General features: G+C 43.9%; 1 protein-coding gene across 1 annotated transcript in view; it reads right to left on the minus strand.

Annotated features, from left to right (window-relative positions):
* Positions 1-653: 653 nt before the first annotated feature.
* The window catches only part of MROH2B (maestro heat like repeat family member 2B), a 60882-nt gene continuing 44989 nt past the window's right edge, over positions 654-16546 (minus strand). Inside the window, exons 30-42 of the mRNA XM_074354842.1 lie at positions 15437-15589; positions 13186-13343; positions 12617-12743; positions 11920-12107; positions 10569-10709; positions 10047-10161; positions 9121-9267; positions 8436-8618; positions 4651-4806; positions 4185-4319; positions 3685-3787; positions 2667-2732; positions 654-2217 (exon numbers count right to left, since the gene is read on the minus strand). Of these exons, the coding sequence (XP_074210943.1) occupies positions 2111-2217; positions 2667-2732; positions 3685-3787; positions 4185-4319; positions 4651-4806; positions 8436-8618; positions 9121-9267; positions 10047-10161; positions 10569-10709; positions 11920-12107; positions 12617-12743; positions 13186-13343; positions 15437-15589 (1779 nt within the window). The 3' untranslated portion in view covers positions 654-2110. The remainder of the gene's footprint in view (positions 2218-2666; positions 2733-3684; positions 3788-4184; positions 4320-4650; positions 4807-8435; positions 8619-9120; positions 9268-10046; positions 10162-10568; positions 10710-11919; positions 12108-12616; positions 12744-13185; positions 13344-15436; positions 15590-16546) is intronic.

Consider the following 16546-nt stretch of genomic DNA (forward strand, 5'->3'; position numbering starts at 1 on the left):
GTCAGTGCAGATATAAAATATTTCCACCATTGCTAAGTTCTATTGGAAATGTCATTTGACTTAAAATAACCTTCCAAGAAGTCAACTAAACCCTTATCTCTTGCCTTCCTTTTCTTGCTCTGTTTCATGGGTGTTATGCTTAAGAATAGCTTCTGCTCCATTAAGAATTTAATGAAAGCCATTACCCAGAAAATGTACCTATGCAATTATACACAGAAATTTGCATTTGACTTCAGTGGGATCATGGACTCTGTATGTAATAGTTACCCACCCACCGGGGCATAGCAAATTGCCTTAGGACTTAGTGGCTTAAAACAACATGTATTTATTATCTCATACAGTTTGGTGGCTCAGGAATTCAGGAGTGGTTTAGATTAGTGATTCTGGCTCAGGACTCTCATTAGATTGCACTAGAGTTGCCAGATATAGCAAACAAAAATGCCAGATGCTGAGTTAAATTTGAATTTTAGAAAAACAACAAATAATAATTTAGTATAAATGTGTCCCATGCAATAATCAAGACATATTTTTACTAAAGAAATATTCATTGTTTACCTGAAATTCAAATTCAACTGGGCATTCCATATTTTATCTCCTAATCCAGTCAGTGTGTTAACTGGGGCTCATGGATTCATTTTGAGGTGGCTCATTAACGAAACGAGCCTAGCAAGTTAGCTTCGGTTGTTTGCCGGAGGCATCAGTTCTTGGCCACACAAACCTCTATTTGGGCTGCTTGAGTTTCCTTATATTAGCAGCTGGCTTCCTCCAGAGTGGGTGATTCAAGAGAGTGCAATACCATTTATGACCTTGCCTTGGAAATCACACTCTCTCATCTCTGAACTATTGTATTTTAGTTTTGTTTTGGAGGGGGAGGTAATTAGATTTATTTACTAATTTTAACAGGGTTACTGGGGACTGAATCCAGGACCTCATGCATGCTGAGAACGCGCTCTACCACTGAGCTACACCCTCCCCCTTGAGCCATTTTGTTGATTGCACAGGTCATTTCTGTGGAGCATGGGAGGAGAGCACAACACCAGCAGGCAAGAATCACTGGGAGCCGTCTTGGAGGCTGGCTCCATCCTCTGGAATTTGTACGCAGATGTCATAGAATATAAGCTCCATAAGTGTAGAATTTTTCTATTTTGTTCCTCATATTTGTAGCCCAGTGGCTATAATAGTGCCTTATAAATTGATGGCACTCAATGAGTATTTGTTACATGAATGAAAAAATGGACTCTGGCCTAAAATCTCTGAACAAAAAGATTCCTTTGGTTCCTAAAAGGTTTTGTAGAAACAAAAGATGCTTTCCCAAAGGGCTTGAGGACGAAGGGATTAGGACATAGGTAAAAGGAATTTGTAAAGAGATACATCAATTTAATAACGTTGTAAATGTGTGCCAGGTTCTGCATTAGAAACTTCTTTTTATGTACATAATTTCCTGTAGGTGACCTTTCAGGTGTTCATTGTGGAAAAGAGTAAAGAATTATGATTCAGATGCTGTGGAGAAGGTTAACACATGCACACCCACACACACAATTCAAAAGGAGGAATGCTTTAGGACAAAAATGGAAAGGAAACTATGAGATTTAGTAGAATGACAGAAAGGGTTTTTTTTGTAGAAAAACACCCCGTGTGGTCTTGAAACATAAATTACAACTTAAGAAAGAACAGACAGGTTAAAGTTTGTTATAAGACTATTTTTTTTAGAAAGGGAAGACTGAAGGTCGTAATTCAAAGCTGGCAAAGATGTGAGACGAAAAGGCTATGTGTGGAAACAAGCAGTGGTCCTTTTCTTAATGGCAGCAGAACTGTTTCACGTTCTGTCCTGTTTTGATAGCCACTGGGAGGCAAGCTTCCCAAGCCCGGAGGCTAGCCTATGCAAAGCCGTGAAGGCTGTCCACACTCAGATCACAGGTTTCCCCTCAGGTGCATTGGTGCGATTGGTTTTCACTAATGGGAGACCCTGGAGGGTAAGGAATGCACTACCCCCTCAACATCTCCACCCCAGGTGCCATCTCTTTCCTAGAGGTGCTGCAGTTTCGTCAGTTACGAGGATGGAGACAGGAGTCAGTTACAGAAAAAGCCTAGCAGTTTATTTCCCGATGGTTTACGGACGGATGCTTGTCTCTTTATACCTTCTCAAGAGGGTCTGCAAGGCAGCTTCCGCTGCCCTCTGGACGCTGATACAGGGGTCTTGCCGAAGTGCCTGGAGCCCTGAAATGGAAAGATTAGAAACATCCAGTGAATGAGGAAGCCAAGGCCCAAGTTCTGCAGCACAGTGAGGCCCCCACTGAGGGCCTATGCTGTGTGGGGCTCAGGCCCTTGGGCTAACGTTTTACCCTAACATGTAGGGTCTAAAGCCACAAGTTGAGAATCTATTTTAACATTAAAATAAGGGAAGAGAAGATCCTGACCTTGTGGTCACTAGGCTTACAGACAATTGGAAAATCAAGGTCTGGTGGGAAAGACACCCACAGCGAAGTGGAGCCAGGTTGCATTACACTCTGGAGAAATTCCAGTATCTAGGGAGTATCAGAGGCGATTGCTAATGGGGACACTATGATTTTTAACTTCAGGGCTGACATGGAACTTGGATCATCATTGATTTCTCTTTCTCTAAGAACTTGACAGTGCTCTGGGCAGAAGCCAGGGTTGGTACTCACGCGTGGTCAGCTGTTCTCTGTCCAATAACTCCACATATTGGTTGGTCAAATTAAGAACGATAGCATCTAAAAGCAGCAGGAGGAAGTTACTGGTTTCATTATAGAGGAACAGGCCATGAAAAGCAGGTCAGGTCAGACTCTGCACTTGGTTGTAAGTTAATGTTCTGGCTGGTGACTGAACAAGCTACAGACTCCCTCTGCATCTCCAGGAGGATGTGAGGGTGACATCTGCTGGGTCTTGAGTGCCACGGCTGGAAGCTGTCAGCCACTCACCATGGATTTGGGAAAACTCACACTATGTCCTCTAGGGGGCACCAGTTGTCAGGGTTTCAAACATGTGTAAGCTATGGGCCCTGTCTTCAAAAAGTTTGCAGTGCAGTTAGGGAGGGTCACACACACGATCCATAAGGAATCTCAGGCTTTAACCCAATCTTAAAGGTGGCCAACTGAGTGGGCCTGTTTACGGTGCGCTGGATTAGTTGGAACAGACTTAGAATTTCCTAATAGAGGCATCCTCTGAGATTCACTGACTTTCCTCCTTTATTTTACAGATCAGACCAAGAGGCAACACAGAGATATGAACTGTCCAGAATCACACAGCAGAGCCAAGGTCTGCTGGCTCCTGCACCCACACACTTTCTACTAGGATCACATTGCTACTAAAGCTCTCAGCTTGAACTGAGCTTAAAGGTTGACTCCAGTTTAATCTTAAGGGATAATGCAAAGGAAGACATTGAGGCGAAAGCAGCAGGCTTGGAGCAAAGACTTGGGGTAAAGAAAGAGCAGTGACTTGGAACCAGGAGAAACACAGCAGGCTATGTTTTCATCTGCAAAAGAGAACAGGTTCTTTGGAGGCAAAATGTTGCAAGACATGAAATGGATTCCTTTCTGGCTTTTTTTGTTTTGTTTTTTGGTGTCTTTTGGGTCATGCCAATCATGCCAGCATTCATGCTGGGGTAGCTTCCAGACAAAGCACAAGGTGCAGACCTAGGAGTGTGGAAGGCAGACATGCCCTCACCTGTGAGTTTGACGGCCGCGCTCCTGATCATCTCCCAGCTGCTGCTGAAGAAGGTGAATGAGTGTGTGTGGAGGATCCACAGGATTTCTTGGTTTTTCTTTGCCTAGAAGAGAGATGTGTGTTACAAAGAGGGCAACTGGAAAGTGACCTGTTGTGAAATTCAGCATCCTAGAGGTCCTAAGGAGAGACTTCTAAAGGCCAGCAAGCACCCATACAGCCATTAATTACTCTGTTCGAAGATGTCTTACGGCTGTTTCATTCTCAATTTAATCAGCATGGCACTGGGGCTTTGGGACAAATCAACAGATGTGTTTCAGGAACTGAGAACGGATCACAGTTGGGACTTGGGTAAAGAACAGAGGGTAATGTGGCAGGCCACCAAGAATCCTTCTAGGACGGTTCTGGCTCTGGCCAGGATTCCTTGCTATGCTGTTTGCCTTCTGGGATTTGTCTGGACTCTTGTCTGGCATTTTTGGAAGCAGCTTCTACTGCACACTCACCAGTTTCACACAGAATTGCCTATAGAAATCCCTGGCCCTTGGTAGATCTTGACCGTCAAGGAGATGATCTAATACCCCATAGAGTTCCTGGAGACCCAGAAATGGAATGCAGATGATCAGGACGTCTCGGCACGCCTGGAAAACAGTTTTCTGCGTCACGGTCCATAATGCTGGATCCCCTTCCAGAAGGGGAGAAATACTGACTGGTGTGTTGGGAAAGGAACAGTAAAAGTCAGTGACATGCGGGGCTTCACACTCAGTGCTGCCACCTTCCCAGTTTCAAGGATGGAAACGCAAACTCCAGAGGGGATGGCAAAAAAGCCCCCAGGATTGGTGAAGTGGTTTCAGGTTCATTTGAGAGGGGAGCCTTCAAATCTGGCTTCTGGTCCAGGAAGACTAGGCTTCCCAGCACCTCTTGGCCATGGGTTTGTGGGGAGGTACAGGCTTCTGTGCAAGGGCCACTTACAGTCCCGATCTTGGGATTGGGATCCCAGAGGTGGAGAAGGAATGAAATCATGCTCTTTTTTACTTCTTCAGCAAAGAAGATCTTCCACTTTCTTCCTGTTAGGCGTGCCAGATTCTCAAATAAGAGGATGGCGGTCAGCCTCACATCATCCTGCTCCTGTGGTGACAGAGGCATGTTGTGGGTGAGTCCCCCACGCAGGCCACCCGCTGCTGGTGGCCCCCACCCCGTCCCGCCCTGCCCCACTTCAGTAAAGGGAGGCTGGAACCCAGCACTGATGCACACCTGTCATAACCCTGTGGATTCTAAGAATGCTCACCCAGCAGCTTTTACCCACACGAGTTTAAATGACCACGGGTCTGGGGTGTAAGTGATACCGTGGAGCTAGAGGTTTGGTTTCTGCTTTTCAGTAGCTGATGGGGAACCGTGACCACAGGAATGAGAAACAGGGAGTGCTGGCAGCTAGGGATGGTTCTGTTTATTCTGTATTTTACACAAATTAGCCTGATAGCATCATTAGCCTGAAATTAGGAGGCCTCTGATCTAAATTGCCCAAGGCCTAGGACTCCCTCAGAGACCCCAAGTACTTTCCAAAGGGATTATAGGAAGCTCAAAAATCTGGGCCTTGGGTGTCAGAGAGGGAGGATAAACAAACAAGAGCTTAGCTGTACTCTTGCATATGTGACATTATGGAGCCCCCCGCCTGCTGTCCAGGAGGGTGGGTGATGCTTTTTAGCAGCAAAGGAAAAGGTGGTAGAGAAAGATGGCCTTCTAGGATCTCAGACACCTTGTTGTTGTGGTCCAGAGTTCTAACAGACTCTGATGAATTTTCTGGAGGTTTTCTTTTTTCATCCTTTTTTCTTATTTTTTTTTGTGGGGGAGGTGACCTAGAAAAGTAGTTTAACATACCCATATGAATGCAGAGGGATGGAGGGAAAAGTCATTCTGAATAGCAGAATATTATTTCGATTAGCAATGAACAAGGGCAAACAAAAAAAGCACTCCCATGAATTGAGAGGAAGGAGTTAATTTTTTTTTAATGGTAGAAATTTTTCATTCTAGAATTCTGTTCTCATTCAAATTACTACAAGAGGAAATAAAGATATTTTCAGATCAGCAGATCTGAAAGGTCTGCATCTGAAGGATGCAGAACTACAGAACAGAGGAGTTAATTTTGATGGCAAAACAAAATGTATAAGAAGTGGGCGCGTCAACAAAATGCTGTGAAAAAGGAACTTAATAAAGGTCTTCCATAACAAATAAAGATGACTTGTTGAGAAAAGTCCAGAAAAGTTAACTGAATACATGAGCTGGGACCTCACAGAATGGAAATTGAAGTAGAAATGTGCCTTAAATGCACCAGGAGTAAGGTCAGGGTATATTTTTAAAAGGTCTCTTTTTAGAAAAAGAAAGAAAACCAATAGCAAAGTATCCAAAAGGTAGAGAGGTATCCACTTCTTAAAGAATTTTTTGAATTTTCTAAAATCAATGATCTAATGCTAGGTCAAAAGAGAATCAGCCAATTGGGATGATGAAAAAGCAGAGAAGAGAAGGGGCAAAGTGTTCTGGGTGCCAGGAGGGATCTGAGGGTTGAATGTCCTTGTCACGGAGATTGAGGTGCTGGCTCAGGGTGACAGTGTGGGGAACAGCAGTGCACAGACCTGGAGCCTGGGACAGCAGCCACATTTGCTGTTCTACTGTTTCATCAAAGTGTGGCTGTATTTTGAGATTTTTCAAGAAAGTGCTTAAATATTGAAGAAAAGAAAGGAAAAACTTGGAGGTTGCAGAGTTGTATGCTTAATCTATAGAAAAATACAGGGGCAAAATATCATCGTTAGATGCAGAAAGAGAGCATAATGAAGACTCAAGTTTTGTCAAACTTGACTTTTATGTGAATTTGATGAAATTGATACCTACTAGGAATGAGAAAGTTCTAATCTAACAACCAGAGAGACTTTAGATTTTTCTCCTCTACAATAAGACAGAAATATTCTCTTGATCACAAAACTCATGGATGGACTTGTGATCATTGGAGGCTCAGATCCAAGAGAGTTACTATCATTGGATCCACAACAGCCCAGGGAAACCTAGCAGGTGAGGCTCTGTATGGGCGACTTCAGCCCTTTGTTGGTAAAGATTGTCATCTGTTATCTGTGTAATGAAAACAAAAAGAACATCCTTGTTATTTTACAGAAGATTGAGATCCCAGTAAGTACACTTGAGGACAAGATGAAAATTAAAAGTAATACTGGTACATTGGAGAAAGTAGTTGGAAACCAGCAGAAAGCGGCTCTCAAAGGCTAGGTTTAGGCTGGACACAAACAAGGGAAATGGAAAATCACAAAAATGGAGGACTATTGACTGCGGGCATGCGTGGCAGACTGAAATCTGGGGGTCTGTGTGGTTAATCAATTGCTAAGGAGTCATGAAGAAAGGGCACGATTAAGAAAATTTTGGAGAGAATAAATAGAAAAAGATTGGACTTGAGAGGTAATTTTTCTTTTGATTCTATTCAATACTTCTCAGGCTTCATTTAGAGATACAACACAGTCACTGGCTTGTAAAATATTTAAGGAGCTGAAAAATTAGGTTTATGGTGAATAATGACAGAAATAAACACTTTTCAGTCTGGAGACTATCAGGTGAATGGGTAATTTAATAAAGCCTTAATGTTTAAGAAGGATGCACTAGAGGAGGCAACCAGCGGCTTCTGTCTCCTCTGACAGACAACACAACATGAGCAGACAGGTTTAGATCACAAAAGATAGATCTAAGTTAGACGTGAAATAGATTTTTACATTGATGACAATGAATAAACCGAAAAGAACTAAGAAAATCTAGTTTCCCAGAAGACATAAAGGAGAATGACCTTCCTTTGTCTAAGATCATGGACTGATGTTTTTTGAAATGAGGGCTACACACCACATCAGGGGTTGACAAACTTTTTCTGTAAAAGGCCAAACAGTGACTAATTCAGACTTTGCAGGCCAGTTTCTGTAACAATGAATGAGCTCTGTGGATGAAGTGTGCAAGCAGCCACAGATAATAAGTAACCAGTGAGCATGGCTGTGTTCCAATAAAACCTAATTTACAAAAAGATGCTCTGGGTCAAATGTGGCCCATGAACCACAGGTCAGTTGACCAACTCCTGGATGAAATGAACTGCACAGGCATTTTGAATCTTTGAGATCTTGGATGTGGGAAAGAAAGTGCTGGAAGCAACAACGTCTAGTCCTGTATTGAGTACTGTCATAATCTGTGTTTCCCCCAGCAGCAAACTTTGAGATGAGGATTTAGGAGTAAGAAATTTATTTGGAGCAGGTAAGGTATAGCTCAGCGGTAGAGTTCGCACTTAGCATGCATGAGGGCCTGGGTTCAATCCCCAGTACCTCTGTTAGAAAAAAAAAAAAGAAATTTATTTGAGAGGTGAGCCCAGGAAGAGTGACAGGGAAGAGAAGAAACATACGAAAGGGGATTTGTCATATGTGGCCCCCTGATGGGCAAGGAGCACTCCATCCTTCAAACGCTTGTTTCTTATTGTTTGAGGGTCCCTTCCCAACAGGTCTGGCCCACCTTGCTCAGCCCAATCGTGATTCCCTGGCCGGGAGAGTACCCTCGGGCAGAGACCCAGGAAGCCAACAGCCTCCCAGGAAATGAACAGGTGACCTCAGGGGCAGGCCCAGGCATGCAGCTGGACACCGACACAGTCTGCTACCAGCACTATCTGAGCCTCTTTCTGTTCACTCCTTCCTTCTGGGGAGAGAAGACTCCTGACCAGACTCACTTACGTCTTCAAAGAAGGTTCTTGTCTGCAGCACTATTTCTTTGAAGTAGAAGCTGATATCTCGGTCTGTGAGCAGCTCCAGGATCATTTTTAGTGCCTTCAAGCTTTCACAGACAACCTCGGTGCGGGCCAGGTGGTAGAGGCCTCTGATGACAGATTCTAGTATTATCTGCTTATGCTTCTTCACCTATTTCGAAATACGGTCTTTTAATCTCAAAAATTGTTCTATGTGTGCCTGGAACAGGGTAGGAGACCTCAGACGAGGGGACTGAAATTCTGTTGGGGTCACATGTACTTCAATCTAAGAGCCACCACCTCAGCAATTTATTTGGATTTTCACTTCATTTCCATGCAACCACGAGGTGAGGAGTGAGTCAATAATTATTTGAAAACTCTACTTAAGCGGGGAGGATATAGCTCAGTGGTAGAATGCATACTTGGCATGCACGAGGGCCTGGGTTCAATTGTTTTTTTCTTTTTAGCTTTTGCCTATGTTTTTTTTTCTTTTTTCTGGGTTCAATTTTTAGTACCTCCATTTAAATAAATAGATACCTAATTACCTCCCCACCAAAAAAAAAAAAACCAAAAAAAAACAAAAACAAAAAAAAAAACAAAAAACCCCAAAAAACCCACCAAAAAACCCTCTACTTAGATGGACCATTTTTTTGTCCCCACTAAACTCCTTTTACCTTGTGAGGGGCTCCCGAAGCCGTATTACCGAGCCCTCGGATGGCCATTTGCCTCAGGATGGCGTTGGAGTCCCAGGCACTCTGATCCATGAGGATCAGCACTTCCCGCAGATTCCCGTGCTTCCAGAGGATTGGCTCCTTCATGAGCTGAAAACGACATGCTCCTCCCCTTTAGATCAGGGCACGGCCTCCCTTCTGGTGAGTGTCAAAGGCATCCTAACTCAGGTTAAGGAGTAGGGCTCAGCTGCTTGGGGAGCAGAGGAGGGAGCCCTTGGGTGAGTTAGCACATCTCGCAGGAGCTAAGCTCTAGCTGTGAGCGCCTCACGGATCAAGGCTACGTGGTGATGAGAAACCAAAGTACCTCGTTGAGAAGATATTTCTAAATAAGTTCATTTGTGTCATTATTTTAGATTCCACAAATAAGTGAAATCACATGATATTTGTATATGTATAACTGAATCACTGTGCTGTACACCAGAAACTAACATGACATTGTAAATCAACTCTACTTCAGTAATAATATAAAAAAAGAGAAGATATTTCCCATCTAAGAGGAAAAATGCAGCAGGGAAAACGAGGTACTGACAACGTCCCTTCTCTGGATCGTCTGAGTCATCCCGTTATCTCAGAGTTTGAAAGGATCACAGTAATACATTTGTTGGTTACTTTTTGTTTTGTTCCTTCCGGGTTTATTCTCTACCCTTCTGTGTCCTGGGAGATGATTTCTGCAGAGCAGAGGGCAGGGAGAGGATGTGGCTTCCTCTCTCTCTCCCTGATCAAGTGCTGTGTCTCTGCCTGTAGCTGGGTCTCTACTCCCAAAGCTCCCGTGGAGGGTCCCTCTTCCATGGCTCCAGCTCCCACTGAAGTCCCGAGAGAAATCCCTCTGGGGAACCCAATGACCCTGCTGGGATGGCTGCCCTCCTTGCCTCAGAGAAGAAAGCTGTGCCAGTTATCCGGTAGTTCTCGGAGGAGGAGGTGAGGGACGGCAGGAGCTGGTCCATGATGTCCAGTATGATGCCGTGTTGCCACACCGTCATGCTCCTGGAAAAACCAAGCCTCCCATTGTAGCAGAGACCATTTTCTTTCAAAATGATGGAAGACACTTCAGTCTATTTCTCTATCAGGAAAATAAATGATCTAAAAAGGAATGTTAAAAAGGAAAGAGCACCAAGGCTTAAGCTTTATAATAGCCTATCCAAGGTCCCGACTGAAGTGCCGTTTGCCTAAAGCTATTGGTTGTATCACTGTGTTTTGAGGGCTTGGTGAGTTTACGGCTGATTCCACCAGCTCTTCCCAAACCACTTTGCTCTTTCTTCCCTATTTTTTTCCCTGGACTGTAGGTCCTTGGTGAGTTGACTGCTCTCAGTGAAGTTGCCTGCATTGCATTTTTACTTAATTTTTAGGTTTTTTTTCCCTTTGCATCTAGTTCTAGAATATCTGCACGTTACCTGGCCAGTGCACATACTCCCAGGTGGTGGGTACCGGGGCTGCTGAGCAGGGTCCATACGTTGTCCCCCTCGTCAGATTCTTTGGCCAGGCCTTCTCTCATGGCCTGGGCTTGCACACACTTCAGAGTTGTCGCTGAGAGCCTGGAGGAGACAGTTGACATCACAAAAGTAAGTCAACCCCACGCAGGGAACTGTGAATCCCCATGTTCACTCTTCCTATTCCCCATGATGCTCCCTCAATCCTGGGTAAATGAATGTTGGCAAGGAAAACACAGGCAGCTGGCTCTCACTCTTTAGTTCTGGGGTCAAGGGGGCATTGGGATGATTTGAGTTGGTAAATGATGCCACAAAATCTTGTCAATCTTTCCTGAGAAAATAAAGCCCTAAGGATGGACAGTGCAAAATATCATGTTTCACTGATTTTAAAACAGTAGCTGGGAAATCAGGATGCATCTCGCAATGGATAGCGCGTTACCATCGTTGGCCAGACAGTCGTGGTGATGTGGTCGTGCTGCCTGTGTATACAACGCATGGACACACGTGGAGTTAGGTGTGCCTCTTTATGCTGCGGTCATTTTAGTGAAGCCATGTGTGTTAGCGTAACTATGTGTGCTGAGCCTGACTACTGCATACATTGTCTAGAAAAAGGTTGATGACACCTTGGAATAAAAAGTTATGCAAGAGCAAGGAAACAGCTGTGTAACACAGGATAAAAATCTATGCCTAATAATCCTAAAGGAGCTCTTTGGATCAATATAAAATACAAATTAAAAAATATAAGAGAACATCATAGAGAATATGAAAGGAATATATGTGTATGTGTGACTGAAACATTATGCTGTACATCAGAAATTGACACAATGTTGTAAACTGACTATATTTCAATAAAAAAATGTAAGAGAGCATTGATTCATGGCTAAATGGGGACTCTTTTTTTTCTCTTTCTCAGTGGTATCCAAAATAATTCTGCTTCCTTCAACTGGTGAAGTCTTCGATCTGATGAAATAGGGTATTTATTTTTATTTTTCTTCTTTCCCTGGTGGCCTTGAATATCACAGAATTCTAGCTCTCCCTGAAAGTTCTCAGTGAAGGGAAACAAAGGAAATGGGCTGGGTCCTCGAGGGAAGAGGACATAGCTGCTTATTCATTACGTGACTGTTCTGGGCAGCCGCGCTGGGGCCTGGGTACTGGCTCAGGGAAGAACTACAAGCCTTCAGGATGGAGGGGCCTTGTTTCTAGAGGCAGTCAGGGCCCTACCAGAAGGCGCAGGCCTGGACTTCCACAGTCCCTTTTCTGGAGTCTGGGGTCAGCACTGCTCTGGAAGGCCCTCCCTCCCCGCCAGGCCATTTACCTGCTGGGGTCTGAGATCTGCTGTCGCTCTCCCTGTGGCATCACCCGGCGCCTGCGGTTCAAGGTCGTCGTGGGCATCTTCTGGCCCAGCGTGCAGCTGACCAGCTTCAGGAGAAGGGTGAATAGCTCCGGGTATAAGCCTGTGACAGGGCTGCCGGTCGACACCACCTCATGGATCGCACAGGCCACCTGAGGGGAGAAAAGCCTTGTCATGACTAATCTTCACGCTTTGTTTTCTCCCCAGATGACTGCTTTCCAGATAGACCACACTTAGGGTTCAAAATACATTGAAAAGGGAGGGCTTATTCGCCTGGAAACGTCTCAATTCATACTGTGTTTCTCTCTCAGGACTGCCATGTGGGGTGACTCCGGACTCTAGGGGGGCACCAGTCATGTAAAATGGAATGTTTTCCAGTATTGGGGTATTTCAACAAAAAAGGGATGTTTTGGGTAACTTGAAGACTGAGGTGGAAATAGAGATACACAGATTTTCTTTGGGCTGATGAAAAATTTGCTTCTAAACATGATCAGTGACGGACAAAAATCACTGCACTATTTGTCCAATATAAACTGGAGTCAGTTTAAAACCAGGATATGAGGGGGGGAGACATGTGAATAACACTACATCACCAGGTGCCAGGCGGGAGCGATCGCGGAGTGGGGCGCCATTCCAGGCGCTGATGGGATGTACAACTCACGGAAATTGCATCTATTCCAGCTAAATCATCTTCTAGTCCGTTCCCCAGTTTGTCTATTAAGGCCCGTAGGAGTTTGCCACTGGAGGCTGGGTTCTCAGCCAGAGCCTTCCACAGTGTCTTTGTGTCCCTGGAGAGGCAAGGCAGGGAGCCGATAAGGCACAACTCCTTGGCACGTGAGCTTTTCCAGCTGATCTGCTCTAAAACCACATTATGGCTCATCACAATTTCAAGGTCAGATGGACATGCCAACTTGCCCAGGGATAATAAGGATATTTTATTCAACAGTCTAGCTTACTGGCCTTGGGTTTGTTAATGTCCATCATGACATAAACCTCTCATATAGATGTATTATAGATGTAAATATATATAAAATCATTATTCAATGAAGACGTGTATTTGAAAAACACTTGGAAAACCATTACTTGTGGTTCAAACACCATTTCTGAAATTATTCAGATGCAATGTTTTCGACTTTTGTCTGCTGTCTTTCTCTCAAACCACAAATTCTTGCCCAATGCCTTACAGAGTGGACTTCCCTGGGAGAAGGGACCAGCTCAGTTAGAATCTACCTGTCAAAGGGCAGAGGCTTCTGCAAAAGGTTGGCAACAACTGCATCCATGTGAAAGCTGGCTATCTGGGAGATGGCTTCTAGCATGAAATGAAAACTTTCCTCCTTTTGTCTGAGGACCGGCATGTGATGATAAATTATGCCCAAGATTTCCAACAGCTAAAAAGAAAAAGCCAAATCAAACATTTTCCCTCTATATGGATGGCTTGGGTCATGGACGGTCAGCATATTACAAGTGGTGGTGGATGAATTACAAATAATGAAAGTAATTGATTCCATACATGGCTTATCTCTTCCTCAGGGCTGTTACTGACAAATTGGGCATTTATGCTTAAATCAATTTAGCAAACATTTAGTGAAAGGCTGCATCATACCAGATGCTGTGTTAGGCATTGTGGGGAATTTACCAAGGATCAATAAGATGAAGCCCTTTCTCAAAAGGAATGAGTGGTCTAGTACAGGACCTCAGCTTTATGCCCAGAGCCCTGGGCACAAGGCAGTGTATGGCAAATGGTAAACAAGAGGTGCACAGGATTGATGGGGAATCCAGGAGTAACTGAGGTCACTCTGGAGGGGCATCTGGTCTGGATCTCAAAGGATATATAGCAATCTCAGAAAGCAAGGTGGAGATCTGCTTGGGGAAAGATATTCTCCCCAGAAAGAAGAGCACAGGTAAAGATTAAAATAAAAAAACCATGAAAGTAAAGCACAGAGGGTTTAGAGAGCAGTGAAACTAGTCTGTCTGATTCCACAACGGTGGATGCACGTCAGTATACATTTGTCAACACTGAGAGTGGACCCGAATGTACACTATGGACTTTGAGTGATCATATGATGTGTCACTGTAGTGTCACTGATGGTAGCAAATGTACCACTGTGGTGTGGGGTTGATTGTGTGGAGACAGGGTATTTGGAACTCTGTACCTTCTCCTCAATTTTGCTGTGAACCTGGTGGCTGTGAAAAATAAAGTCCATATGAAAAATAGCATGAGAGCATGTTAGAAGCCAATTTGAAAAGGTTTATGGAATAGAAGAATGGTCCAGTTTGGAGCACAAGGAGAATGAGGGTGATAAAAGAAGATAACTTGATGGAAAAGCAGCAGCCAGAATCTAAGGGACATTGAGGGCTCTTTCTGAATTGGGGTGTTAACCTGTGTGCAGTGGGGGATGAACTTATACAACTGGATTTTTGACAAGGGGAAGGGCATGTCTCTACGTCTCTGTGCTAAAGTAACTTTGCTCCTAGTAAATATTTGTCTTGCTGACTTTGGACAGACATTTTTAGGTTAAACGTAACATCTCAAAATTATGATTTCTTTATTGTAAATATCCTGTAAACACGATTACCACAGAGTCCCATTTCAATAATTCTTGGAGAGGATTTAGGTCCCTATTGTAAACTTTTGCCTAGTGTGTGAACAACTCCCCTTTTATGCTAAACACACAAATACACGAACGTTTCAAATTTATTAACCTTTGATTCTTCCATGCCTGGCCCAGTGCCTGGCACATAGTATGTACTCAATAAATGCTTTTGGAAAAAAAACCTGATTGAATAGTAATTAGCACAGAGGTCATTTCCTAAAGCCATGCATTTGAGAATTCTTTAATTTAGGGTAGTTGACTCTGGTGCTTGGGGGACCATAACTTCTTTCTCCTGTTCCCCTTGGGAAGCCTTTACTGAGTTAAAACTTCTCTTCCTCCTCATTCATCTCTGAATTGCTGGTATTGTTTCTGACTTCAAGAGAGAGGATAGAGCATCTCTATTTAGAGCTTTTAATCAGGCTTCCTGAATTTAAATCCTGTTCTCTCTGCTTAACTCTCCAGCTGGGAGGAAGGATTGAGGACTTTTCTTTCAATCAAGTCCCCAGTGACAGCCTCCTTTATCAGAAAGGACCTAAGGTGTGTCCAAGAGCAGCCTGAAGAGTGGCAGAGGAATTGGAGACCCTCCTGGCCCTCAGGGACAATCTCAAAGGCATGCACTCACAAAGCCCCTCTCATCCTTGCAGACCTCGCAACCCAGTTTTCCATAATCCAAATGCCTTTGGTTCAGAGATTCTTCCTCTGTCCAGAGAGTGGCGGTTTGGAAAGTTCCTATCATCCCAGCCCAGGGAGGCAACCGAGTCAGGTGGAGAGAGGCCCTCAGCATGAGCCTGCAGCCCATCAGAGGACCGACTGAGAGGTGGTGGCCTATTTGGTATTTCAGGGGTGTTAGAAATTATGCTCAGTTGTCAAACTGGCTGTCAGTTCACCTGATCTTCCAAAGTAGCTCCTTGCTCCTTCAGGGCGGCGATCATCCATACACCGCAGGCCTTCGTGCAGGTGGGGTTGAGGCTCTCCAGACCATCCAGGGTTTCCTCCAGGAACATCAGGATTTCCTCACTTGGGATGAGTTTACTGACTATCTGAGAAGGTACCCAAAAAGGCTCAGGTCATCAACCGACCTCACTTCCTGCCTGGACGCCTACAACACGCTACTCTTTGTTTTAGGGTATTAGAAACCACCAGCCTTTCCAAACAGCTGGCGTATGTATGGGGCTAGAGAAACTAGAGAAAATAGTAAAATGGGACATAGACATGATCTTTTAACTCTAAGCAAACTTTCTCTGAAGTTATCTTTTTATCATTTCATATGTATTGAATTCCAGACCTGCTGAGGCAATTTCCTCTCAGAACTTGAGGTTATGGTATACCTCACAAAGGAAAAAATCATGCAAATTTTTATATGGCAATTTATACGCTGAAAGTACTTTCACATACATTTCATATATCATAGAAATCAGTCTTGTGTCTGCCAAAGAATAGCTAAGCTTGAGAATACAGGAAATCCATCACCATGTACCAAGTGCAATGCTAAATACCAGGTGTCTCACATATCTGTACAGGGTGTGAATTATTATGAACCCTGTTTTGTGCGTTTTCATGGTTCAATATTAAAAGTAGTCAATAAAAGGTCAAGAAAAAAACACCTTTGCAAGTTCAGTCTCCAAACAAGAACTCTACAGAATGTTTGGTTATATATATAGCTGTGTGTGTATGAATGAAAAGGCAGGCAGGGGAGGGGGAAAGTTAGCAGTTTGAATAAATTCCAGGAGCATTAGCGAGGGCTTTAACCAGCAAGACAGTGATGATTATGAGTTTGTGCATACAAAAACATTCCTAGTCACAACCGAATTCCGCCTGTATTAAATGGCCCAATGATATTTGATAGAACCATCTTTGAGAGAAAATGAGTTCCTTTTCTTAAAAATCTGAAAAGGTTTCTATGTACCTTCTGGATTAAAAAAAAAAAAAGTAGTTGCACATCCCAGCCAGTTTCTGAGTAACCATAGCTCCAAGATCAAGGACCAGACTAGGGCATC

Source organism: Camelus bactrianus, chromosome 3, assembly GCF_048773025.1.
Source record: "Camelus bactrianus isolate YW-2024 breed Bactrian camel chromosome 3, ASM4877302v1, whole genome shotgun sequence".
NCBI lineage: Eukaryota > Metazoa > Chordata > Mammalia > Artiodactyla > Camelidae > Camelus > Camelus bactrianus.